General features: G+C 37.7%; 1 protein-coding gene across 6 annotated transcripts in view; it reads right to left on the bottom strand.

Annotated features, from left to right (window-relative positions):
• Positions 1-26,321, bottom strand: part of CREB1 (cAMP responsive element binding protein 1) — a 62,790-nt gene extending 36,469 nt beyond the window's left edge. For 2 of the 6 annotated variants that reach the window (XR_006606354.1, XM_045078653.1), the window contains exons 1-4: positions 26,094-26,321; positions 7,897-8,018; positions 1,708-1,854; positions 925-966 (exon numbers count right to left, since the gene is read on the bottom strand). Coding sequence is in view for 4 of the 6 variants with exons in the window: in XM_045078653.1 (XP_044934588.1) it covers positions 925-966; positions 1,708-1,854; positions 7,897-8,010 (303 nt within the window). In the remaining 2 variants the exon portion in view is untranslated. The remainder of the gene's footprint in view (positions 1-924; positions 967-1,707; positions 1,855-7,896; positions 8,019-26,093) is intronic. The other 4 variants (XR_001181464.2, XM_004764257.3, XM_013062286.2 and 1 more) reach the window with 3 other exon arrangements.
• Positions 26,322-26,980: the final 659 nt, after the last annotated feature.

The following is a 26,980-nucleotide window of genomic DNA, read 5'->3' as shown; positions in this document are numbered from 1 at the left end:
CGGAGACTATTGGCCAGTCAGTGTGATTTCACAGAAATGTCTAATTCCTTAGTTTTCACCAGGATGACACCGTCTCCATCTTGGTAACAAATTCCATTCCGAGTATCTTTCAGTATGTAAATTCACACGTGTTGATATTTTTACATGAAAACGTTCTTTTTTTTTTTTTCTTCCATGTAAGTGTCCAAGCGAACCAAAAGCATAAGTAGAGGTGGGTAATGGTGGCTCAAGGACTCAATAATATAATACGGCTGACTAAATCGAATATACCGTTTGAGGACATTAACAGAATGCTTCCAGGGCAAAGGAAGCACTTGTCCCATCTACAAATATCAATCAGTCTGGCTACCATACTCGAGGAAAACACAACAGCTCTCATCCACAGGATGATAGCAAGGACAGTAAAGAGCAATAAAAGCTACATCGTACAATAAATGACTGAAGAAAAATAGACATTTGTTTAGTCTGGACATTTTTTCTTTCAAAGTAGGAAGGGTGCAAGAGACAAGGGAGAAGTGGTCCAAAGGAGAAAGAATTAAATTTGCTTAATAAGTTTCTAAGGATGGAAGTGGGACCACTAGTTAGATGTTTTAGAAAGGTATATTCTGGCTCACCACAGGGAAGAACAGTTCAGCAATCACCCCTCTTTATAAATTGGTTACCTCGGGAGACAGGGGTTCCATTTCCCTAGTGTTCAAGTAACGGTGAACTACCATTTGGAGGAGAGGAGAAAAGATACGCAGGGAAAGTAAGCAATACTCTAAGGGCTCGGCAGGTAACAAGTCCGGCCTAGACCTAGATGATCTCTACGATCTTTATGCAAACCTTAAATTGCATGTTTATAGAAGGATAACAACATAAAGAATAATTTCTCACCTTCCTTTCTAAAAACAGTTCTTTCCAAATCTAGGACCTAGGACTCACCTGAGTTCCGGAGAAAAGTCTTTTTAAGTCCTTACAGGAAGACTGTGAAGCAAAAAATATGAAATGGGAGGCTGGGGTTATGGCCTACTTGAATGAACGTTCAAGTCTTTTTTTTTTCTTTCAATAAGCTCACTGCAAAGATGTCTACTACTCGAGGTTCCCTACAGTTCAGTAGAGTAGTCACCTTCATTCAGAGCTCTGTGTGCTTTTATTTGCCCTGGATTCAATCCAAAGGAACAATCTCTCCAAAGAATTAGATAACATGCGCAGTGTAATCCCTGAATATATCATTATTTCAAAATTATATACTCTAACTTACACCCCTAGACATAGCTGGTTTTATAATGCTTTCTATGATCTCCAAATTCAAGCTAGTATCTTAGGTAATGTTATTAATTTTGACAAGGGCTTATTTTTTCCAATTGCATGTTTAGAAAATAAATACAAAGTTATTTTTGTTATCTCAATTTTCCTGAACTAAGGTATATCAGCCTTGGTCTTTCCCAAACATTTCCACTTTACCCCATGTACTTTAAGATTTTTTTTCCCCAATCAAGTCTTTTTCTTCTGTAGCTTAAGAAAAAGTCTTTTTTTTGGTCTGTTCTTATGTGTATATATGTTCCTATACATAAGGTGACTATACAGACGCAGCATATTCCTTTACCGTAAATAAAATAAACTCTGAACTAGATATGTTCCTAATTCCATAACTAATGAAAGGAGAGAGATATGGCTATAAACGACAGTTATGAAAGTAGATGCAGAACTTTTTTATACACATACCTGAACTGTCTGGACTTGTGGAGACTGAATAACTGATGGCTGGGCCGCCTGAATAACGCCATGGACTTGAACTGTCTGCCCATTGGGCAGCTGTACTAAAGTTACGGTGGGAGCAGATGATGTTGCATGAGCTGCTGGCATAGATACCTATGGTGTTGAACATGGAAAAAAATTATCATCACAGATACCTCTTTGGGAGTAGTCACGTTCAGTACGAAGCAACTTTTTTAGCAGGAAAAAGATGACTTCTGCTAGCCAAGTATTTCACTGGTGTGAAAGAAACTAATGATTACATTTAATATATATTTAAAAAAAAAAAAAACAACTGTACATGCCCCCTCCCTTTCAAATCCTTCCAAATGACAAAAAACTATTTTAATGTAATATTTACAATTTAGGTTTTTTTGCTAATATTTAAAATTTGTAACACAGACTTCCTCTGAATACTAAATACACTTTAATTTGTATGGTGCTTTAAATTTTTCCTACCTGCTTTCATGTCCAGTTTCTCATTTTGCTCTTCGAAGAAATCATGACTGGATAATAAGGATTATCTCCATTTTAGAGTTAGAAATATCAACTGCTCAAGAGATTTAGTAACTTACCCAAGGTCAAGAGCTATGGTAGCTTTGAAGAAACATAAAAGTCTTCAGAATATTTTGTGTTAAATAACTCATATTCTAAAATACAACTGCTCTCAGACTTGGGCAAAACTTAGCGAAGTCTAGAATAAATATATATCTAAAAATGTATAGCACAGTCTTCTCTTTTAAACTAATTACAAGTATGCCTTTTATTAGTGAGAAAGTATTAATACGTATTATAAACTGAAAATTTCTACCCTTCCTAAATCAAACTGATATGATAGTTGATATTTTAAGGATTTATTTTCCTCTTAAAGGAATAAAAGAACTGAACTGAGTGAATTTAAGAGATACTAATTTTCTCCTGAGGCACAAAGAAAGCAATTTTAATGAATCAATATCCAGGTCCAAAGAGCTCTTATGTCATATCTATATCTATCAGATAGTATTTCTTGTTCCTATGCTTGAACACATTCAAATGTTCAATAATTTTTGCTCATTTGGTAAACAGTAATTGTGGACCCATGTGCTAAGAGCAATGTCAGAACTGAAACTACAAACATGAAGGGAATTACTGGGGTACATGTATGATGAAGGCATGGGGAAAAGAACACAAATAAATAAAATCCAGTGAAGTAATGAGGCTTGCCAAGAGAAAAATACACACACTGAGAAAAGCTACCCCACCTCCCCTAAAAAGGGAAGAATGCAAATTTGAAATAAAGATTACAAATTAGGCATATTTTGATTCCCAGGGGAGAGGCACAGAATTTGGGGGAAGAAGGGATAAATAAATGATAGCACTACTAAGTGCGTTACTGTAGGAATGTAGGAACCAGGGCAAGATAAAATTGTAACACCAACAGGCAGGGGCTAAATGAGCTCGTCATGAAAAACCATATATATTCCATTAAAAAAGTTACACTATATCTTGAGGAGACTGGGAAAGGCACTTAACGGCTTTCAAACTCTGGAATATCACATGGTGAGGTTTGAATTTTAGATAGATCACTTCAGTGGCAGTATGAAAATCATCTATTTCATTGAAAGAACAAAGTGGAGGGGAGAAGACTGAGAAAGCCTATCTAGTAGTTAGGTGAGATGATAAAGCCAGAAGTAAAGTACTAGCTGTGGTACACAGGAGAATGAGAGAACTGATTCAAGGAAAATCCAGGAGGCAGACTAGAAAGAGCTTCATGAATGACTGCTTGAAGGAGGTGAGAGAGGAATCCAGGATGACTCACATATTTCATGTTTTGGTAAGAATCGATAAACTATGCTATCAACTGAAACAGAGAACACAAGAAGTAAGGAGAAGCTTGGGCAGGAAAGAGCCCTAATGAAATGAGAAGTTAAAACTATGAGTATCCATCTTTGGGCAGTTAGGACATCCCTCCTTAATATAATCATTTTCTCTCTGGCCACTATAAATTTTGTTTGGTTTTATCTGGTTCTCAAAATGTGGTCCATGGACTACCTCCAACAGAGTTACAACATGTGCCTATTTATAAAGTCAGACTCTTGGTGGACCTAAGGACACTTTCCCCTATACTGAAATTTGAGAACCACAACCCTAAGTTATTCAGAATATTTCTTCTTAGTTCCGTACAAAGGCTCTTCTGATATATGAAGCAATTATTATATCCTCTTCTCTATTTTACAGAATAAATATAACAAGCTAACTCAAGGAGCTGGTTAATCTCTTCTCTACCTGGATCATTCTACAGAACAGCTGTCTCATTATAACTTCGTAAACAATACAGATATAGAAGATAAAAATTTCTTATGTTCCTACCACTCAGAGATAATTGCTGTTAATATTTTTGCTGAAGATCTAGATGCTTTTAAAAGTGCACACTCACACTCAATTTTTATAACACACAATCATGGAATCTAATTTAATCTTTCAAATCCATTATATCTTTTCATACCATTAATAATTTTCTTAAGTGGTTTTAGGGCTGTACAATAAAAATTACTGTTTAATAAATTCCTTACTATTGGATATTTAGGTTTTCAAATTTGCCTGTTACAAGGAAGCTACAATGATCATCCTTTTACCCAACTCTTTAGTTAAATCCATAAAAGTTTACATTCTCATAGTCAAAACTAATATTGTTTTTTTCCTTCCCATTAAAAAAAAAAATCTCTGTAGGGGTGCCTGGGTGGCTTAGTTTGGTTAGCATCTGATTCTTGATCTCAGCTCAGGTCTTGATCTCAGGGTCGAGAGTTCAAGCCCCACACTTAAAAGAACAAAACTGTGCAAATTCCAAAAGTAAAATAAAGCATCTCATTATTGTTTTAGATTGGTTTTCTTCCTTTGCTAGCTTGGCTGAATTTTTTCCTGTTCACTTCAAATCACTGTAGAGTCTTGGATTTGGCAATTTTATTATATTTTTCCATTATTAAATACTGACAAAAAAATACCAGGTTTCAGAATTATGAAAGGAAATTATGACAAAAATGCATCATGTATGTGTTAAGGACTTGGATGACCAAGTGAAAAAACTCTGTAGTTAGGAATAAAAAGAACAAAACCTACACAAATAGGAATAGAAAACCAGCTTTTCTAAAACTCAACTATCATGTCATTCTGCTCTTCAAAGTAAATGCTAAAGGACTGCCTGATAAGGATGATAAATTAAACATGTATATATCATTTTGCTCCTTCCTGAATCTTCAATTAAACTTCATAAAATTGATTTTGTTTTTACAGGCACAATTACATGAGCAAAGAATGGGACAGAAGATAACACAAAGAGTTTTGGAGGTTGGAAAGAAGACTGGATGAATGGTAATGAACTTGGGAGACCTCAGGAGGACAACTCATGACGTAGAAACAGGGAAAGCCTGATTTGAACCACAAAATCCTTAAGAGGCGCAGGATCTAAGTCATCCTGGAAGGTGGAGTAAAGGGAGAAGCTGAAAATAAGGAAGGCTAATTGAAGGCTCTTTGAAAAGCAACTGGATCCCCTCCCCACACCCTCTGTAGAAGAGTAATTAATCTACTCCATGCTGACAGAAAAATGGAGAATTAATTTCTGGGTAGTGGATCTCCTGACTGCCTATAACAGACACTGCTGAAGGTTGGGTTACTAACCTCCAGTCTACTCTCTCTTAGCTCCCTGGTCTTTACCCTACAAGCAAGGGATCAATAAAGCCTTCCCGGAGGAACCTAATCAGTGACAAGGGGCTAAACAAAGACTTAAAAGATACTGACATTGGGAAGGCCATAACCACCCTATAGTGAGGCTCACACACAACTCGTAGTTGTTAGGCCCCAGCACACTTAGAGCTTCCAATGGTTTTTTTGGTCCCCTACTTTAAACTTGAGCAGACAACCACAATTATAAAACAATAGAGGAAAGCTTCTAATATGAAAGATGGAGACCAAAACAAATTGAAGGGCAAAAAGCTATACAGAGGAAAATCTATGTGGGGAGAAGAAAACTTAAAACCTAATTAATATTCTCAGAGACGACAGAAAATATTCCCTTTGTTAAACATAAACAGGATGCTATTAAAACACAAAAGGACTATTCAGAGAACAAAAGGAACTCTTGGAAACATGACAGCAGAAATAAAACGTTCAACAAATGGGTTGGAACATCAAACTGAAAAAGTCTCCCAGAAAGCAGAGCAAAAAGACAAAGAGAAAGCAACAGAGAAAAGATGAGAAAATCAGAGAAACAGTCCTCTAGGTATAACATCTAGATGACAAGGAAAAAAGGAGAGAGAGAAAAATCTTCAACCAAATAATTTAAAGAAATTGCCCAAAATTGAAGACATGAGCTTCCACTAAAAAGGGCCCAATGAAAATATACAGCACAATGGATAAAAACTATTCAAACCAAGACCCTAATAATGAAATAGTGAAGCACTGTGAACAAAGAGAAATAAGATACCAGAGAGGCAAAATAAATGGACTTAGTCTTTTCCAAAAGCAACACCACATGGTGACTGTTCCAACTTTGAGAGAAACTTTCAAGCTTTGGAAGAAAAATCATTTTTTAAAAAATAATTTATTTATTGATTTGAGAGAGAGAGAGAATGTGTATGCAGGTGGAGAGGGGTAGAGAAGGAGAAAAAATCTGAAGCCGACTCCTCACTGAGCATGTAGCCTGTCATGGGACTCTATCCCAGGATTGGGAGATCATGACCTGAGCTGAAACCAAGAGTTGGATGCTTAACTGAGCCACCCAGGTGCCCCAAGAAAAATGATATCCTTACCAAGAATTTTTTACCCAAACTTGCTCAAAAAACCATTGGAAAACATGCTTTATTATACCAACGAAACAAATTCAGTAAGAAAGCAGGGGGAAAGGAATTTCCAGGGCTGTATTGTATAGCAGACTTAAGAGGACAACCGGATCAGATGGAAAAGTGCCCCCCAAGAGACAGTTATTTGGAGGGCTGTCATCATCACCAAGATCCTTTCTGGGATTATATCTTATTTTTCCCATAGGGTCAAATGCTTAGGTGAGCCCAGATTCTGATCTGTGCATGTTTGCCTTGACCATGTACTGATGAAGTCCTGGCTCTTTCTTCTTCATTCCTCCATCTGCCTTATCTAAGTATTTACTTTATCCCTAGATATTTTCTGCTTTGCCTTACTGCTGAGGGTTGGAGGTAGACCCTAATACTCTCAGAAGAAAACACAGAGCAGCTCACTTCTTCTGACCATATTCCTGCTGGAGATCCCAGTATTTGGGCCATACGTTAATACTACACCACAAATGGTGTAGTAACCATTTGTGGTTAGCCCCCTATTAGCCAAGACTCATTTTTGCTCAGGGACTTCCTTAGTAGGGCTTTTAAATTCTTCAGGAAGCTGAAGCTCAACACTGTAGAGCCTCTGCTAAGATTATTTTCTCCTGGGAGCCTTTATCAAAAAGAGGCAGTAACATACTCCTTTACCTAGCAGGTTTATGTCTGTTATTTATCTATGTATCTATAACTACCTTTCTTATATAAGGCATAAGGTTATATAATGTTCTTATATTAACTTATTTCTTATGTATGCAAATAATGGTTAATAAAATATTTGAGGAAAAATAAATCAGAATAAAAAATAAGGATGAAAGAATATAACTCTAGAGGTAGAATGTTTAAGACAAAGACAAAATAAAGGAATCATAAATTATATGTAAAAGATATAGGAAACAAAATTTATCATCCTTGAAATTTACTTGTGTGTCAATTTATCTGGTTACCCTATTTTTTATTTTAAGCACATAGAAAACTTAGTGTCTCGGATTATCTAAATTCCCATGCCTCAAAATAAATCTGTGTGATAAAAAAAAAAAGCAGTTACCATATCAGGTTTTTTTCCCTCGTTTAGGAGAGACAATCTCTACCCATTAGTTAAAATGTCATTATTCTAAATCAGGTCACTACAAATAACGTTCTAACAATACATTTTTCTGTTCTGTTAGTAAATCATTTCTAAAATTATGCTAATACTTAGTAAATAGGAACTTCGGTATTCTAAGAATGTCTCTGCTCAATTCTATGTCTATCTCTGCAATAAAAACTAAATCCTCTTGTCTAAAACATATTTCTCTTGGAAGAGACATAACTTGGAATCTCTCCATGTATTTTATACCTGGGCTAATGTGGCAATCTGTGGCTGGGCTTGAACTGTCATTTGCTGGCTTTCAGCTTCTGTTACAGCTGCATCTCCACTCTGCTGGTTCTCTGCTCCAGATTCCATGGTCATTTAGTTACCTACAATAATATGGAAGAGTGTTACAAGCACTACAGTGCTTTGTGCTTTTGTGACTTTAAAGGCAAATTTCAGGTTATAAATAGGTATATGTGTGGTTAGATCAGAAAATGCACTCAGAAATCTAGTTAAAAAATAATCTAGCTCAATTATTGTAAACTTATCCAAGTCTGCTGAGCTGTAAAATTCTAACCCCTTCAAAAAACCTCCCCCCCAAACCCAAAAACCCAAAAAACCCCTCTCTTTTCCCTTGTTATTCCAGCTAGAAAGAAGGAACTCCTCCCTTTAATGAATCTCCCCTATTAACAAGGGGAAGGGGGTGCCAGTAAAATTCTAATTTTTTTCAAATTGTACTCCTCAGGTATGGAGAGAAGGTAGAGAATAGAAGTGAGCTGATATCAGGGTCTATGAGATATTGGCTTCATGGTACTTCATATGAGGGCATTCCCTTCTATTATAGGGCAGAAACATAAAAGTATAAGCTACTTCCAAGATAATTACTGGTGGTGGGACAAAAGCAGCCCAGGTTGTGGGGTATCAAGATAGAAAGGTGGGATAAATAGACACAAAGCCAAATCAGAGACCCCAAACACTGCAGATCTTAGCCTTCTGCATCCTCACCCATATACAGCGTGCAATACTACACATGCACACAAACATGAAATAAAATTTTGAGTAAGTTAATCAAGGCTGCTCTTTTTTACTTTGGGACCCTGCTTTGGTAGTATATTTGTTGGGTAATCTGGCACTGAATGGCAGCAAGATTTAGTGGAGAACAATTCAAAGCAGCAGCAGCTACATGCAGATATTTCTGATAACAGAAATAAACTCCTGGTGATAATCATGTCTAAAGGAGTCACAGAAAAAGGGATTACTTCTCATTTCTGTTCTATTGTTATCATTTAGTGCCTGGCATATTACCTGTCAAAAATGAATTTATTAATAGTGATGACTACTTATAGCAATCCCATAAATAACACAAAACCCCAACACTTTTCCAGAATTTATTACATTTATTTTATAACTCTGAAACTGATCATCAAAATTGCAACTGATCCTTATATCATTACTACACACCATCGGAACATATCACATACTAATATATTTTCCATCATTCACAGGGCTCTATAAAAAGTTTTACAATGACAGGTAAAAATGGAAGTAAAAATACCTCTGTGGAAAGAAGTATAAATAATTTAGAAATACAGAATCAATAAAAGGGATGACAAATGAAAAAGATCAACAGACCTGACTACATAATTATTTAAAACATTCAAATGACAAAAGACACCAAGACAAGAGCACAGGGAGAAAATACCTGCCACGTATAATCGACACAATAACACCTAGAATACGGAGAAACTACTAGTCAATAAGAAACTCCATTACTGACTAGTTCACAAAGATGTATGCAAGGATATGCATTGTAGAATTTTTTTTGTAATAGTGAAAAACTGGAAAAAGTATCCATCATTCAAAGGACCTTTCGAGAAGTCATAGCAATGAAAGAGAGAAAAATCTAGCTGTAATATAATAACATATAAAGTTTTCCAAAACAAACTGAGAAGGGCAAGTCACAGAGCATACTGTAAAAAAGAGAATTCTATTTATTTTAAAAGAAAAAAAGTAAAAACAAGTTGTTATAAAACGTTTCCCATGTATGTGCATCAAAAAAGGTATGGTAAGTTACATACTAAATTTTAAGTGGTAGCTCTGAGGAGAGGAAGATGTTGTAGAACTGGATAGGATGATGACTTCCACCTTTTACTTTTTACATATTTTAGTATTTATTTTCTTTCCATCAGCATTGATTCAGGATCACTTGTACAATTTAAGATTTTAATACCAGAAGTCATGAATAACATTTTGAAAACTATGAACCAAAAACTGTATTTCAATCATGATTTTGAGATACCTGTTGAAAAAAAAATTTTTAAGTCCTAGATATTTTTATATGAAACTATTTTTATTTATATCTTGCCTAAATTGTTTACCCCACATTTCCAAAGAGTAAAAAATATCCAAAATACCCCACAATTCCAAAGATAAAAAATTATCAAATAATTTTATTTTAATTGTGATAACTGGAATTATATACTTACAATCTGTGCTCTTTTAAACTAAAAAATTTAAGAAAGACCTCAAAATAACAAAACAACATCAACAACAAAATGGTTTACGTATCCTAAATGTTGTTCATTGCATTTTGGTCTGCAAGAAAATAGCATGTAAAAACATTAAAACCTAATCTCAGGAACAAGCAGTGAATCCATGTGAGGACAAGACTGAACTGAGTCGGGGCGCCTGGGTGGCTCGGTTAAAGCCTCTGCTTTCGGCTCAGGTCATGATCCCAGGGTCCTGGGATCGAGCCCCGAATCGGGCTCTCTGCTCAGCAGGGAGTCTGCTTTCCTTCCTCTCTCTCTGCCTGCCTCTCTGCCTACTTGTGATCTCTGTCTGTCAAATAAATTAAAAAAAAAAAAAAAAAAAAGACTGAACTGAGTCAAGCTAAATAAGGGCAGAATTCCATCAACTTTTTTTCATCCTCTCCCTACGCCATCATTTTAATGAGAATGAAGACAAATACAAATTTATCATCATATAATCATAATATATCCTTTGTAGAGAGTATGCACCAACCATTTTTGAAAGACTATTTCAGGCCACTTTTTTTTTTTAAACTTGTGCTGTCATCCATATATTTTTAACTTCCCCATTTGATTAAAAGCAATCTATGGCACAGATCATATTTCTTTTGTTTTTGTTTATTATACAAGAATTAGGACTACTTTTTTCCTGATACTTCAGGTATAGGACATCATTATAATTTTTTGTTGCAAAAAATAAAATGTGACGTTATTATAATAAAGACACAAAACCACTAGTTAACATAAATAATTATAGCTACAAGGACACATTCAAAACAGGAATGTGATTTGCATTCTTCTTCACTCCCCAACTTGGTAAGTTCTTAAAAAAAAAACCAAAAAACCAAAAAAATACACCCCAAAACAAAAAGAGTGGTATTTCCAACGGATATGATTCTCTCATTTAAACTGCCAGGGTTTTATTATCATTTCTTTCATTCAGGCAGAATCTTTTTTTAGAGAAGGGTACAGCATTCTTAATTTTTATAACTCTTAGCTCAAGTAGATAGCAACATCCAAAGCAACAGTACAAATACTGTCTTTCATCAGAAAATTCTCAAAGTGCAGGTGAGATATATTTAAGGAATAAAAATTTGTTTCAGATAAACAACTCACTGACTGAACTAACACAGACATTATTCTTTTGGTCTTTACCACAAAGGTACTAAATGGCCTCTCAACTAGACTAAACTAATATTTAAAGTGGGTGTATTCTTTTTGGACTTCGAAAACTTTTGTTCTTTTCTATCTTCAGGTGGTGAGGGAAGAGATACTACAGTATTACATCTACAGTCTTCAATTTTTTTATCAACCAAGGAGCAGTCCAGCCAGAAGTATAATATTCAGACACACGATCAATTACTATAGCCAATATGTGGATTTCCAAAGTTGTTTGAAGAAAGTTTTTTTTTTTTTAAAGATTTATTTTATTTGTCAGAGAGAGATAGCACAAGCAAGGGGAGCAGCAGGCAGAAGGAGAAGCAAGCTCATGCCTAGCAATGAGATGGATGCAGAACTTCATCCCAGGACCCTGGGATCACAACCCAAGTCGAAGGCAGATGCCTAACCAACTGAGCCACTCGGTGTCGCAAGAAAGGAGATTCTTAATTCACTACACAAATGAATGCTTTTCAGGAATATAAAAATAAAAAAAAAAGACTGAATACTACTATAAAATAAGTAAAAGATCAGGTACATAAAAACTCAGAAAGAATGTTCTATAAATACTCGGCCTACAATATGAGAAATAGATTGGAACTTAGAAATCACTGAAAATCTAGTATTAGCTTGAGTTTGGGGATTCTTGTTTTCCAATAATTCAGAGTTACAAAATTTGGGATATTTAAGATTTGGGAATTTTCATGATTTATCCCCTAAAAATTAACATAATCCTTTGGAAACCATAAATTTATAATAAATTTCAAAACAGTATCATGCGTAAAGGAAACAAAATGTTTAAACCAATTCACAAAGATAAGTGTCATTTTGCTATGTAATGCTCTTTAGAGTTATCCCTCTTAATATGAAAAATAAAAAGTGAAGTGGTTTTTAGTGTTACTGAGAGAGCCTAACACTTGGTAGAAAGCTGGATCTGTCACCAAGTGATCATTGGAAAAATTAAACTTTTTGTGCTTTAGGTTTCTTCATCTGTAAAAGCTAGGAAGATGAATTAAAGAGCTCGTCCAATTTTATATGCTCTGATCCTAGGAAATGACACAAGATGTATGTACGCAAACATAATTATGCAGGCAACTTAATAAAATAGTATATATAATAAATGAAGTATTTCCTTTTATTCTATAGTAATATATGTAGACAGTAAAAGAAGACAGATTCACTAAGAATAGGTCATCTAGCCTCTTGATCTTGGATTAATACAGAGCTATCACCACTTACTGATTTACAAAATCATGAGAATGCAATACAACTTAACATAATTAGCAGTACCTTTAAAAAAATGCTACAAGACCAGATACTAGTCAATAAAGATTCTCTCACATGTTGGGAGAACAACTCTTTTACTCATTACACTGATCTGGTCACAACTATTGTTCGTTATTAAATAGTTTTACAGTCCCCTTTTGTTAATTTTCAGAGGACAAAGTTTTTCCTTCCCATCTTAGAAAGCTTCAAGAAACTTCCCTAAGACTGTACCACTTTTGTACCCTTTATACAGTAAAGACAGTATTTAAAACCTTAGAATGTAGTTTAGATAAACCTCTCAGTAAAGTGTCAAATGAGTGCTTCCATGACATTTAAAAGAATAGAAAACGTTCTGCAATAGTCAAGAGAGTGGGGGAATTCCAAAGCAGCACTGAGAATGGACCCAGCACCATAAATCTGGGGAAGGAGGGTAACTTCTCTGATCAGAAAAATGGTATGAGCAAAGGCTTACATTAGTATGCCTTTAGAGAAATGAGTGAATCCGTGGCTAGTGCCAGATTCTATATAGAAGGAAGGAGAGAGGACAAATGATAACAGAAAAGTCACTCAAAAAGCAATCAGCAACTGCCTACTAGGACAAAATGAAAATTGAAAATAATGTCTCTTTAAAGTAACTGTGTTTAGAACTTTCATATCACAATGAATTTTACTTCTACTCTATATGGCAACATATCCTGAGAGAATTCACCACTAGTAACTTTTTTTTTTTAAGATTTTATTTATTTACTTGACAGAGAGAGATCACAAGTAGGCAGAGAGGCAGGCAGAGAGAGAGAGGAGGAAGCAGGCTCCCTGCCGAGCAGAGAGCCCGATGCGGGACTCAATCCCAGGACCCTGAGATCATGACCTGAGCTGAAGGCAGCGGCTTAACCCACTGAGCCACCCAGGCACCCACCACTAGTAACTTTAAATAGAACCAACAATATCTTCAGTTTTAACAAGTGGCATTATATATATTATACTTGTATTAGGTTATCATATCTGAGGACTTATATTTCAGGCACTGTCAAATTACTGGGGAAAAAGAAATATACAATATAAATTTTTAAAACTTTGTGCAACTTACATTCCCGTGTGTGGAGCAGGGAAGAGAAAGCAGATAAAGTATGTAATAAATCAGATGGTGAGAAGTATTGCATAAAAAATAAAGCTGAAGGGTACCTGAGTGGCAGGTCAGTTACATGTCTGACTTGACTTTGGCTTAGGTCATGATCTCAGGGTTGTGAGATTAAGCCCCACACTGGGCACCATGTAGGGTGTGGAGCCTGCTCACGATTCTCTCTCCCGGGGAGCCTGGGTGGCTCAGTGGATTAAAGCCTCTGCCTTAAACTCAGGTCATGATCTGAGGATCCTGGGATCGAGCCCCGCATTGGGCTGTCTGCTCAGCAGGGAGCCGGCTTTCCCCTCTCTCTCTGCCTACTTGTAATCTCTGTCAAAAAAAAAAAAAAAATCTCTCTCCCTCTACCCCTCCCCCCACAAAATAAACAAACATACATATAAATAAATAAAAAGCAAGCTGAGAAGGATGCTGGGGGGATTTTTCAATATTTTTAAAGCTAACAAGTGAAAATCTTGATGCTAAAGTAGCATTTTAATTCACCTACTAAACACCTATACAAAACTATACCAAATCATGGACAATTTCTGGAAGTACTATTTCCATACCTACCTGCCTCTACCAAGTTAAGCAAAGCTCATCAACAAGAAAGCAAGCTCATATTCTCACTTTCTGCTAAAAATCATTAAACAAAAGAAACGAATGCTGTAGATCTTTACCTTGTTCTTTCCTCTTGAAATATTCTGACTTTTAGGAAGTGCCCCAGTCCACAGGATCCTAAACATTCTATTCAAGTTTATAAAAAATAAACCCATCTACCCCTCACAACCTAGTTTACTTTTTAATCCCTTAAATCTAAATCTCAATCCAGTTTAGGATGAGATGGATAACTACCATATTCAGAGAAATGAACTAAGAATTTTGACTGAAGAATAATGCATCCATAACTAATGGAACATATGAATACTGTGATTGTTAAAAATGTAAATGATCTTCATTAAAAAATGAGAAAAAACCTCCCCCTGCACCCTAGCGAGTGGCTGACTCCTCCGAAACTCAAAAGCCCAGGGATTTAAGGAAATCACACAAGCAGAAATCTAAGGTCTCTAGGGTAACCATAGCAAAAGGAACATTTGGGCACATGATTTTAAAACTATATGACTATTTTGTTGTCAGAGTCAAATACAGTACTAAGAATATTTTACAGAAGTATACCTAGAAACAGCCATGAGTGGTACAGAATATCTTGTACATGTTTTCTACCTCTTTTCTAGTTTTTAGGATAATATAACTGACTCAAAGCATTGCTAACGCATTCTCAAAAACTCCAACAGGACTTAATTAATTTTCTAAAGTGTTATGATTAGTTTATTAAATAAAATTACAAAATGTCCAGGTGTTACACAACAGACTTTGGCTTTCCAAGAATCAGTAACTATGTGGCACTGCCTTTTTCCCTCTATCCCCCACCCCCCACCCCTGTACATTTTTGAGTGTTGTTAACTTGGAAATAGTTGCCACTTATCATATGCTTAATCTAGAGCAACTGAGGTGTATGCAATCAATACTGGAAATTTAGCAATGCTCCAGGTTTCTGATGCTAATAATAAATAGTCTTGGGGTAATAAGTTTAGCATATCTTCACTGAAACCTGAAAGGAAAACAGCTGATTCAATGTTGCATGTGTATACATAACGTGTAGGTATGCACACGTGTGCATTACACACACACACACCCCGCAACACAGATACCAACTTCAATTCTAAAATTTTATTAAACTAGAATAATCACACACTATCAAAATTTAGTTAAATACATTTCTGAGAGAGAGTATGGACAGGAAATGTGATAAGCTAAAATAAACTGGTGTAAATTCTGACAGTTTTTTCAAAAAGTTTACTCTGTGCTCCTACCAAATTCTCCCTCCCTTAATTAGGAGAATAAATCCATATTTCTGCCTATAGTCTAGATATTAAAGGCAAGAAAAGTTGTAACTGAAGTTAATTGCGTGATTTGAACTCGATGAGATTTAAACATTTACAAAAGAAAAATAAAAACCTAAAAATTTGTGTATATATTTTAATAAATTCTTTGTATTAATAGTAAATATCAGTATCGCCCAACCACTAGTACCAAAAAAGGCAACATACAGTAACAGGGAAACTTTTCAATGTTATTTAATAAAGTTAATTCCCTGACTTATTCACTGGATTGAACTGAGAGAAACTGCTTTAAGTTCAATATTCATATTTTACAATTTATTGCACTTCTGTAATCACCACAGTATTTGGATGCTATTTTTAATAAATTATTTTAAAATATGTAGCATGTGCTACAAGAAAGAGGGAGGCAAACCACAAGAGACTCTTAATCTCACAAAACAAACTGAGGGTTGCTGGGGGGTGAGGAGGTAGGGAGAGGATGGCTGGGTTATGGATATTATGGAGGGTATGTGCTATGGTGAGTGCTATGAAATGTGTAAATCTGATGATTCACAGACCCATGCCCCTGGGGCAAAGAATACATTATATGTTAATTAAAAAAATTAAAATAATAGTTAAAAAATCAGAAAAAAAGACACTGTTCTCAAAGAAATATTTTAACAGAAGTGAATTAGAAAAATATTATGTGATTTATAGAACTGTACTGCATGATGCATGATGACAGCCATCCTATAACACGTGACTAATTCTATAGTAACTTTCAAGAGAAAAGCTTTAGTGCTTTCTCAAATCAAAGTCATTATTTTCTAAGTACTAGCAAATGTATTTGTCTTGTTGCCTTCAAGGAAGATGGACTACTCACAGCTCTCAAACAAGCCTTCATGTATCTGGTCACCAAGAGACAGTGTTGCTTAGCAAGGCAGCAACCATGACTGTGCATTATTTTAGATAATAACATTTTATCCCATTTCCTTCCCAATTTCCTTTCTTTCTCATCCAATACTATGTTTACAGCTTTTCACACCTTAAGCATTTCAAAGATGTGATCCTACATAAACTTCCTATATAAAGTTCTACTAAACCGATTTTTTTTGGAGATGATTTTTGTTTTAAAGAAAAAAGGATTATACACCTCCTACGAGCAGTTACTTATAGAAAAGCAATTTCTGTGTTGACTAAAGAGTGAAACTGTCTTCATATTTTAAGTTCTGATTCATAAACTAGCTCAATGCTAAAACTGTAAGGACCCACAAAAGTTATGCCTTGAAGTTAAATATTTAAAGTCTACTATTCCATTTGCTCAATAAAACCAGAGGAACTATGTGAAAATCACTAAATTCAAATGGAAAATGAATATCCAAGGGTGTTTATAAAGTTAACATTCATTATTTTGACAGGTCTGTTTTGAACTATATTTTAAAATGCTATTTTTGTGAATTATTTACAAATTAGACATGGAAGAGTGACAATTCGCTTTTCCTGAAGTGAGACAGCACGTGTTATAGGAGGAGTTATAAAACAGGAATCCTGGTTTTAGCTCTCACTTCACAGATGGAGAATTAGACATGTTAAGAGATTTGCAAGGAGTTTATAAGACTGCAGAGGTATACCACGTAACCTCCAGTATTATAAAATGCGAAGAATTCTTTGTATTTGGCAATGGAATGGCATGGATAATTAAGCCACATGCTAAGCCTTTTTTTTTTTGGCTAAGCATTTTTATTGTGTTTTGCTTGCTAGAAAAAGCCCAAGCACCTAAGGCACCAAGAATATATTGGACTACATTTAAAACTTAGCCATGGTAAAGCTACAAAGCTGATAAATTACATGCAGACAATAGCAAAGACTTTATGTATAGTTCTGATAAAATATTCACTTCAAGTTTAGGTATCTTTATTCCTGAAAGAATCAAAAACAAGTCCAATCAGTGATGTACTATTTTTTTTTTTTTTTTTTACCCAACCTGGTAGTGATTTCTGGTAAGGTCGTTTTGATTAATAATACACTCTCATGCCATTTCTCATGTCTCAGAGGCAAGAAGGATTGGTAAAGCATCAGAGTGTAATGAAAACGTTAAGTAGAAAAGCTTCGTTTTAAGCCATGGGAAAATGAGCCTAATTTCCTTGGCTTTTTAAAAAATAAATCTGGGGGCACTTGGGTGGCTCAGTGGGTTAACCCTCTGCCTTCAGCTCAGGTCATGATCCCAGGGTCCTGGGATCAAGTCCCGCATGAGGCTCTCTGCTCAGCAATGAGCCTGCTTCCCTGCTTTCTCTCTGTCTCTCTGCCTACGTATGATCTCTATCTGTCAAGTAAATAAATAAAATCTTTTAAAAAAAATCTGTAATTTCAATTAGTTTTAACTGTCTGAAGCATGTATGTCTGCTTCCTTTACTTGGTCATCCCTACAGGGGGACTGTTTTTAATCCTGCCTTTCAAAGCTGTGACCCTCCCAAGAGGGAATCATTCATTAAACAAATACATTTTCTGTGCCTATTACATAATAAGTGTTCTGCCAAAAACTATGGGGACTAGAGTTTAAAACAGACACGAAATTTTCTCTCAAAGAGCTCTCAAGCTAACAAGAGATAAAATATGTGTTCTATAAAAAGATACACACACACACACACACACACACACACACAGAGCTGGGCAAGTATAAACTAATTTTTATAACCAGGTTGCCTACCAATTCCCTTCAAACAGGTATTTAATAACAATGATTTAAAACCATAAAAATCCCAGTTCAAAATGAAAGATATACAATGAATTATGGAAAAAATAAAGCATGAGCTGGCTATTTATGGTAATCTATCTACCGAAGCAGATTAAGAAAACATTTATTTATTCATTTATTTATTTATTTATTTATTTATTTATTTGAAGTAAGCTCCATGGCCAATGTGGGGCTTGAACTCATGTCCCTTGGATCAGGAGTCAACAAACTACTGACTGAGCCAGTCAGGCATCTCTCCTATTGATGTAGATCTAATTAGTAAGATAATGAAACCAATGTATTTTTTTAATACCTTGGCTAGAATACTCCTTCCAAGTGAAATTTTATAAACCTAAACTATTACTGTTTAGGAACAGAAATCCTAGTAATCACCAATAAAGCCAGAAACATGAAAACTTTCTTCAAAAGAGATAATGCTAGAAAAACAGTGATGAAAACTATGCTTACTGTTATGTCTTGTTCAGAGAAAAGGCTCTACCAGCAAATAAATCGTTTAAGCTCTCCAGGGCTCAGTTTAGTCATCTGTAAAAAATGAAGGAGTTACTACTCCCTCAATGGCAAAAGTGTGTTAAGTTTGAATTCCCCAGTATAGTAGAGTTTATGAGTAATACCCATAAAGACACCATAATAAACTGTTCATAACAAATCTCAAAATATGGTACTTCAAATTAAAATGTTTCACTGCAAGTTGCTGTACCTTGATTTTTACCCCACTCTACTTCCATGTCTTCATCTTTGTTGTCCTTGCTACTGCCTAGAAGATACTATCACTACCCAACCAAGTTCTTTAGTATTCAATTTATATTCTTTCTCATAAAACTTTTCCTCACTAAATTCCTGCCTTTCAAAGCTGTAACCCTCCCAAGAGGGAATCATTTATTAAACAAATACATTGTCTGTGCCTATTACACAGACAGCAGTGAAGAACTGACACTACGCCATGCCTACATCCTTCTTCCTTACGCTCCTTTGTCCTCGCCACTATAGCACATGTAGGTTCCCGGAGGGCAGAAGCGACACACTCAGGTTTCACTGTTTACAAGCAACTAGCACAACACTTCATTTAATATCTATAAAAATCCTTACCTGAATAAATTTTCTTACAATTATTTCGCTTAGTATAAAGTCAATGGTCAATAAATGTTCACCAAATAAATGACTAGACTGATAAATGACAGTAAATTAAACCAAAGCATTAGTATTACTGGTCATAGCAAACAAAGCTGCTACTGATACTTTCAAGGAAATGATACTCCTTCAGGAGTACAAATAGTTCGGAACAAATAGCAATTTTCACTTCAGTGATAATGCACTTCTGAGTCCCCTATTTGCCAATCATCTACAGAAACAGGGATAACAACCCTCAGAAATAATGGTTATTCAGCTTTGGCTAAATTACAAGCATTTTTAGTTACATCTATACCATCATATAATTATAGCCAGAAACCCAGATAACCAGCTCATTAGAAATACTACTAAAATTGAAGAGAGAAATCTTAGTTTCAGAAAAGATTCACTAACCTTTGGGAAAAAAATTTCCTATTACCGTCAACTTTCAGATCTATCCTTTACTACTACACCAAGGTCATTTTTAGCAATTTTAAGTTTCTACTTAATTCTCTCTTCCGTAACAAAGTATCAGTCTTTACTTCTAGTCTTTTGGCAAAAAACTGACCATCAATCCCTCAGATCTCTCTCTCTCTAAACCGTGCTGTTTATTAGATTATTCAGAGATCATAATTTTCTATTTTAATTCAACAGCAGAAAGAACACTGCTTTCCTTTCCTTTTTTTTTTTTTTTAAAGATTTTATTTATTTGACAGAGATCACAAGTAGGCAGAGAGGCAGGCGCGGGGGGTAGGGGGAGCAAGCTCCCAGCTGAGCAGAGAGCCCGATGTGGGGCTCGTTCCCAGGACTCTGGAATTATGACCTGAGCCAAAGGCAGAGGCTTTAACCCACTGAACCACCCAGACACCCCAGAAAACTGCTTTTCATTTTTGTTCAGACAGCCTATCTCATTCACAGTAAACTCCTTTATTATTTCAACTCAACCATAAGAAAAAGCAACTCAGGCAATTAAAAGTTTATCAAGGAGTGGTACTTTTTAAGTTTAAATTCATGTCACTAAGCCCCAAGAACTGATTACATATTAAAGGTAATTTTTTTAGCTTTGGAGGTGTAAAATAGCCTCTTTCACTTATCTGCTTGAATAAACACCAGAATACTAAAGACTTGCCCCCCCCCTTCTTTTTGATAACCTAGAAGTCAGGTGAGCAAGACTCTAGGTGAAATATAACAAAATACATCTCAACAGGGCCATATCTGGCAGAGCTAAGAATGCAAAACAAAGAGTATATATATTTATTAAGGGGAGAGAAGCATTCTGAGTAAGAAAATCCAACAGCTACTCTTTATCCAGGTTTCAAACATGTCTCAAAAACCAATATTGATAGCTATCAATATAGAATACGTTTAAAACCATCTTTCTTCTTATAGCTTCAGAGGCTGACTAGGATTAAGCTCTTCTATCATGATTGAGCATATAAAATTGGCAGAGGAAAACAGTCATTTTCACACTATGAGTTTGTCCCTTTAGTTCATGATCTTTACCTCTACCACAGAAGACAATTTACTGATTCCAGGATACTGTGAGAAATCATTTAAGTCCCTGGTTCCCACAGATAGGTTCTAGAAGGAAAATTCTCTGCCTTTACAGATTTCAATGATGGATCTCCATCCCCTTAAATCCGTAAAGATGATTGCTTTGTAAACATTTTAGTCCCTGAGCAGGTAAAAACCAAATATGTCAATATTTTATATAAAATACTATAAATCATGAAAATATTAGTAAGACAATATTCTTACACTAAGAACTTTCACACATGTAACTGTCAGCTTCAGCATACAGAAAATGAAATATACCACAAGAGTTTCATTTAATGGCTTTTTTTGAGAGATAAGAGACTTATGTATGTCCCTACTGCTGGATTATTAGTTATCATTTTCTAAGTTTAATCAACTTAAAACACTTACAGAATTTGTATTTTAAAGATAAATATACTAACTGCATGTAAAATGTACTTTAGTTAAATGCTACTTAACAGCCAAAAAGAAAGAGAAAGGTACTGAAACTTGTTTTGTGTTCTAGTTAAACTGAGTATTACTTTGTCCAATTGGTTGACCAGGGACTTACACACACGCCCCCACCCCTCACACACAATCACCTAAGCAGTAAAGTCTAAGTACTCAAGCATATAGGTGAAACTCATTTATTTCTTGCCATTTACAGATTATTTGCTATTATTTATTGCTATTTACCTAGGTATCAAATATAAAACTCACTGACAATAACACGAAGAAATACTGGAACATCATCATGAGAAGCAAAAAAAAAACAAACAAACAACCACCAGGGAAAAAGCTGCACCCTAATCAGCACTGCTGGGCAGTAATACTGCATGAGAATAGTCTGCTTAAAAAAAAAAAAGACTGGACTACATGAGATGTTCTTTCTCATTTAGAAAAAAAACTATAGACACTTTTTTTGGCTGCAATAATAGAAGGAAGTCTGTTCAAGGAACAAGAATCTTAACAAAAAGAGTTAAATTCAGACAACACAGTTTGTGAATTAACTCTTACACACTTGCCTTTTTATGCACATCTGAATCATTTCACTAAAACTTTTAAAAACTAGAGCTTAAAAGGTAATAAGGCAGTTCAAATAACCATTTCCTGTCAGAAACTGGTATTTCTCATTCAACAGAAATAAAGACATTAATGACAGAAGCCCTTCGCTTAAAAGGTCATACAAGACCTAAAAATAAAATCAACTTACTAACTGGTTACTAAATACAGGTATATCCATACAATAAGATGCCTCATTAAAAAAAAGTGAAGCTCTTTATGTACTGATACAAACCAATGGCCAAGTCATTTTAAGTGAAAAAAAGGGAAGACATAGGAGAGTATATATAGTATACTATCATTTGTTTAAAAAAAAAAAGTGTGGGTACAGGGTGGGGAACACAGAGTATTCGCTTTTATATGGATAGAATTACCTTTGAAAGGAAGGACAAAGAAGAAATTGGTAACACTTGGGCAATGGGAATGAGCACGAGGGTGTATCACATGACAATCTGCCGTATTACATTTTATATGCTTTGAGTTACGGACTTCCTGAATGAATTACTTATTAAAAAAATAAAATAGGAAATATAAATATATAATCTTCCTTTCTTCCATTATTTCACTAAGGGTGATCTCTCCTTTGATTTCTTTCTTATGACATATATTCTGTCTCATTAGTCATCGTGTCCCCAAAAGTTCCTTGAGGGTAGAGATAAAACAGTGTAATTCATCTCTGGATTTGTTGCAGTTTCTGGCTGGGTGTATTAAATGTAGTAATAATGAATAATTTTAAAATTATAGGAAATGTTTGTTGAACACTTGTGAAATGCTAGGCATTTAATATGTGTATTATACAACACCTACATTTCTATGAGGTAGGTATAGTATATTTGTGACCAAGGAAATTGAGGAACGGAGAAGAAATTTACTTAAGGTCCCACAGCCAAGAAGTTAAAAAAGCTTTAAAATGAATAGCTATCATGAAGTCCCTAAGGAGGTACTTTATAATTTATCGCACAGCCCTATAAAGTAGGTGGTATTCTAATTTAACAGATAAGGAAACCAAAGTTGAAAGATTAAGAAACTCCCACAGGTCACAAAATTTCTTGAGGGGTAGGCACATGATAGCAGTGGCAACAGAAGGAATGAAACCCAGGCCTTTAAATCCAAACCCAATGCTCTTTCCACTAACTACATTCTCTGTTGCAGGCAACTAAATATTTGAATTATGACCAACTACTGCCTCAAGTGATTCTGCAGTACAGATGAGTTCACACATGAGTAAGGAAAAAAAAAACCCTTACATTTTTTCCATTCCCAGATTATCTAGTATATTCTTAAATTCAGATTAGAGGCATAAGTATTCAAGAAGCACATGCTTGTAAAAGACTGACACAGGCTGTTATAAGCAAGTCTATATAACCATATCTGCTAAATTATTTTATGGAATAAACTGAATTATAAATTTCAGCGATACACTGAAAGCCATTATGTTACAATTTTTTCTACTGTGGAAAAAAATGACTAAAACTATTAAAATAAGGTGAAGAAGGCATACTTGGTTTTATTATAACCACATTATATCCAAAAAGTAAAATCCAATGCTTTAGGGTGGGAGATTATAAAATAAAGCTACTTGTCTATAGAAAATTACTATTAGATATAATCAGGAAAATTAATTTCAAAAGCAGGAAAAGGAAGGTACCATATTATGAATCAGGTTTCTAAGTTCCCCTAGGTTCTTACATGGGGGGAAAAAATCATTCAAAAAGGGGTATCACCAGAATTTTAAAATTCCACAAGAAGTGGCCCTTTAACATTTTTCAGTCTGTTTGGGTCAAAGATCTTTTTATTCACTTTCTGAATAGATGTAACCACTTAAAAAAAAAAAAGAGTACAGATTTAACTGTAATTTTTCGTGATTCCCTGAGAAGTGACATAAGTATAAGTTATAACCATGCTCCAAGTGAACATTCAAAAATTAATGAATATAAAAGTCTAAAACATTCCACTTGGAACTGCTAAGAATTACAGATTATGAATCTATGAATAAAACAAAATTGAAAAGACCTTTTGGATAAGACAAGAAAAAATCCATCTGAAAAAAAATTCTTTCCCTTTAAATTCACAAAAAAGAGAGTCACTGGCATAGTCTGTGTAAGGGAAAAATATTCTACTCAACTGATGCTGGCCTGCGAAAATCAAAGGAAAAACAGTAATCTATGGCATCTTCGATACTGTAACTACTTCAGTGTTGGTAAATAAAATCACCTCCCCAATCCTTATGTAAGCACTCCTAACTGCATCTTAATGAAGTTTCTCAGCAATAACATATTGTTAACATGTTTTTTGTTGTTGTTGTTTGACTTACAGTAAAGTAGTTTTGAAAAAGTGACTTGGATACAGAAAAACCAAAGACAGGGCTTCTATTATCCATCAGTATTTATTCTTAAGAAGAAACCTTGTATGTATCCATCACGATGCCATCCTACTACGAGAGTATTCTTACAACGAATAACTTGTTCATCTTTTGCACCACCTAAAATAACTGTTTTGGCTTTGCTTTTAAAGCAGGAAATGAGCCGTGAGTGTAAAAAGATTTCAAGAGCTGACAACCAAAGTATCTTTTACACCAACCCTTTAGAAGGCTGAACCGAGGCAAGCTAAGGCTAGGATAAAATTCTAACTTCTTAGGAAGCTATCACAAACTTAAATAGGTCATATTCCAGGTCCTTTCAAAACTGTCTTTTAATCTTTAATGTGTCAGTGACTTCTCTGCCGTTCCTTTTTCCCAACAGGCAAAGAAAAAATAAGCCTTGTGGCTTAAACTATGGTCGGTCCCCGCCGGAGTTACTTCTTGCCTGGAAGGCAAACACTGGATACTTCTAAATGCCTATTTTTAGAATTAGTATTAATCCATCTCTTATTTAAGTTTAGACAGAAACGTGGGAACCTTGGTAGGGGGTGGGAGATCCAGAGGACCCAACCTCGGTTACCCCTAACCCCCAAAGTGAGGCAAAACAAAAGTGAGTCGGCTACCCTTCGTTTCAAAGCGTTTCAGAATGATAGCTCTGAAGGATTACTACCTTATTGAAAAGGGTTAAAACCGAAACTGTTTTCAGACACCAGCTTCCCTTTTACAGGATCCCAACAGCTTTTTAAAAAAAGTTTTACAAATCTTTTTTTCTTAGCACCCGCCTTCCTCCCCAAAGAATGCATTTCCAGGACTGACTACTGACTTCAAAAAGAGTGAGGGAGAGAGTCAAAAATGATCTTTAAAAGCGCGGCTCTCGTCCTGTCAACGAAGCAGGAAAGAACAGAAAACAGTGTCTCCCCAATGGGGTGGGAGCGGGGGGAAAGGGCACGAATAAAATACAGCACGAGAGGAAACCTTTGGTTCCGAACTTTATTGCACAAAGAGCGTGGAGAGAAGAGTAGGTCAGACGTTGCAGCGCTTCCCCTCGCGAAGCGGGCATGGCAGGCACCGAGGCTACCGGGAAGGCAGGCACCTTCACCTCCTCTGCCCTCAACTGTCGCCTTCTTCCTCCTCCACCCCCCGCGGGCACCCCGGCGGCGCTGCCCCGGCGGACCGTCGGGCCAGGTCGCGCCAGGCCGGGGGCGAGGCGGGCGGCGGGGGCCGGGCGGGCGGACGGGCGGCGCGGGGGGCAGCGCCGGGCCGGGCCGGGCCGGGCGGGCGGCGGGCGGCCTCCCCCGGGGCGGCTCCCGGCTCCGGGCTCCCGGCTCCGCGCCCGGCCCGGCGGCGGCGGCGGCGGCGGCGGCGGGAACGCGGGCGCCAGCTCGCCGCGGCCGGCCGCCCGCACACACCCCCGGCCGCCGGCTCCCACCCCGCCCGCCGCCCGCCGCCCGCCGCCCCCCGCCATGAGCGCCGCCGCTGGCTGCAGGCAGAGTCGCTGCCGCCCCGGCCGCCGCTGGCTCCAGTCCGCCGCCATTATTCTTTGTTCGCTGCGAGCGGCGGCGATGTTGTGGGGCTCGGGCGGAGGCTCCATCTTTACCGCGGCCCCTCCTGCGAGGGGAAGGCCCCGAGCGCGGGTGTCCGGCGCCTCCCCGTCCCCCCTCCGTCCCCCCGGCTCTCTCCGGCTCCTGCCTCCTCCTCCTGCTCCTCTTACCGGTGGTACAAGCTCCTCCGTCACTGCTTTCGTTCGCGGCCCGGATCTCGCTGGAGTTTTATTCTCTCCCCCACGTAACACACCGCGTCAAACTACACCTCCGCCGCGTCACTCACCAACACTCCGCTTCTCCCAGCCGCCCGGGCCACAGGCAGCAGCAGCCGCCGCCGACTGAGGAGCCGCAGCCAGGGAGCCAGCCAGCGCCGCCCAGTGCCGAGTGCGCAGCGGCCGCGCACGGAAACAGCCGAGCTCGGCCCGGAGGAGCTCGAGCGGCCCCGCCCCCCCGCGCTGGAGGCGGAACTTGCCGAAGGCCTTCGCGGTCCTTCGGCCGAGGCGAAGGCGTTCCGCCTGGAGTTGGGTGGTGGCTAAGGTGGGAAGGGACGGGCGGGGGAGGAGTGGTCTGAGCCCCACCTCGTGGTTTTGGCGGATAAAACCCGGCGGCGGCAACGGGCAGGAGGAAGGCGGCTTGTGTGTGGCTCTTCGGGGGAATTCCTGACGCGTGTCGACCGTTCGGTGGAAACCCCCGCGCCTGTCTGCCCCTGTGGCAGCAAGCGGCGGGCTCTAGGGCGGCTGCGGCGGCGGCGGCGGGGGCCTGAGCCCCGGGCCCCGGAGCGCCTGCGGCCCCGGGAACTTTCAAAAACGCGGCGGGGACGTGGCCGACGCGCCGCCAGGTCTGGGACGCGGCTGAGAGCCAGAGCCGGGCGAGCCGGGAGGGCGGGTGGCGGAGGCTCTGCAGCCGCCGCGCAGCCGGGGGCCTGGGCCGCGTGCCGGGATCCGGGGCCCCTGCGCCGCGCGGGCGTTGTGGCGCGGGGCTGGGAAGGGTTTGCCCGGCCCGCGGCCTCTTCTGTCCGAGAGTCCGCGGAGCTGCCCGGCGGCCGCCCGTGCCA

The sequence above is a fragment of the Mustela putorius genome, unplaced genomic scaffold, assembly GCF_011764305.1.
Source record: "Mustela putorius furo isolate JIRA1106 unplaced genomic scaffold, ASM1176430v1.1 tig00000275_pilon_pilon_pilon, whole genome shotgun sequence".
In the NCBI taxonomy this organism is placed as follows: domain Eukaryota; kingdom Metazoa; phylum Chordata; class Mammalia; order Carnivora; family Mustelidae; genus Mustela; species Mustela putorius.
This window is presented reverse-complemented; position numbering and strand designations above follow the sequence as displayed.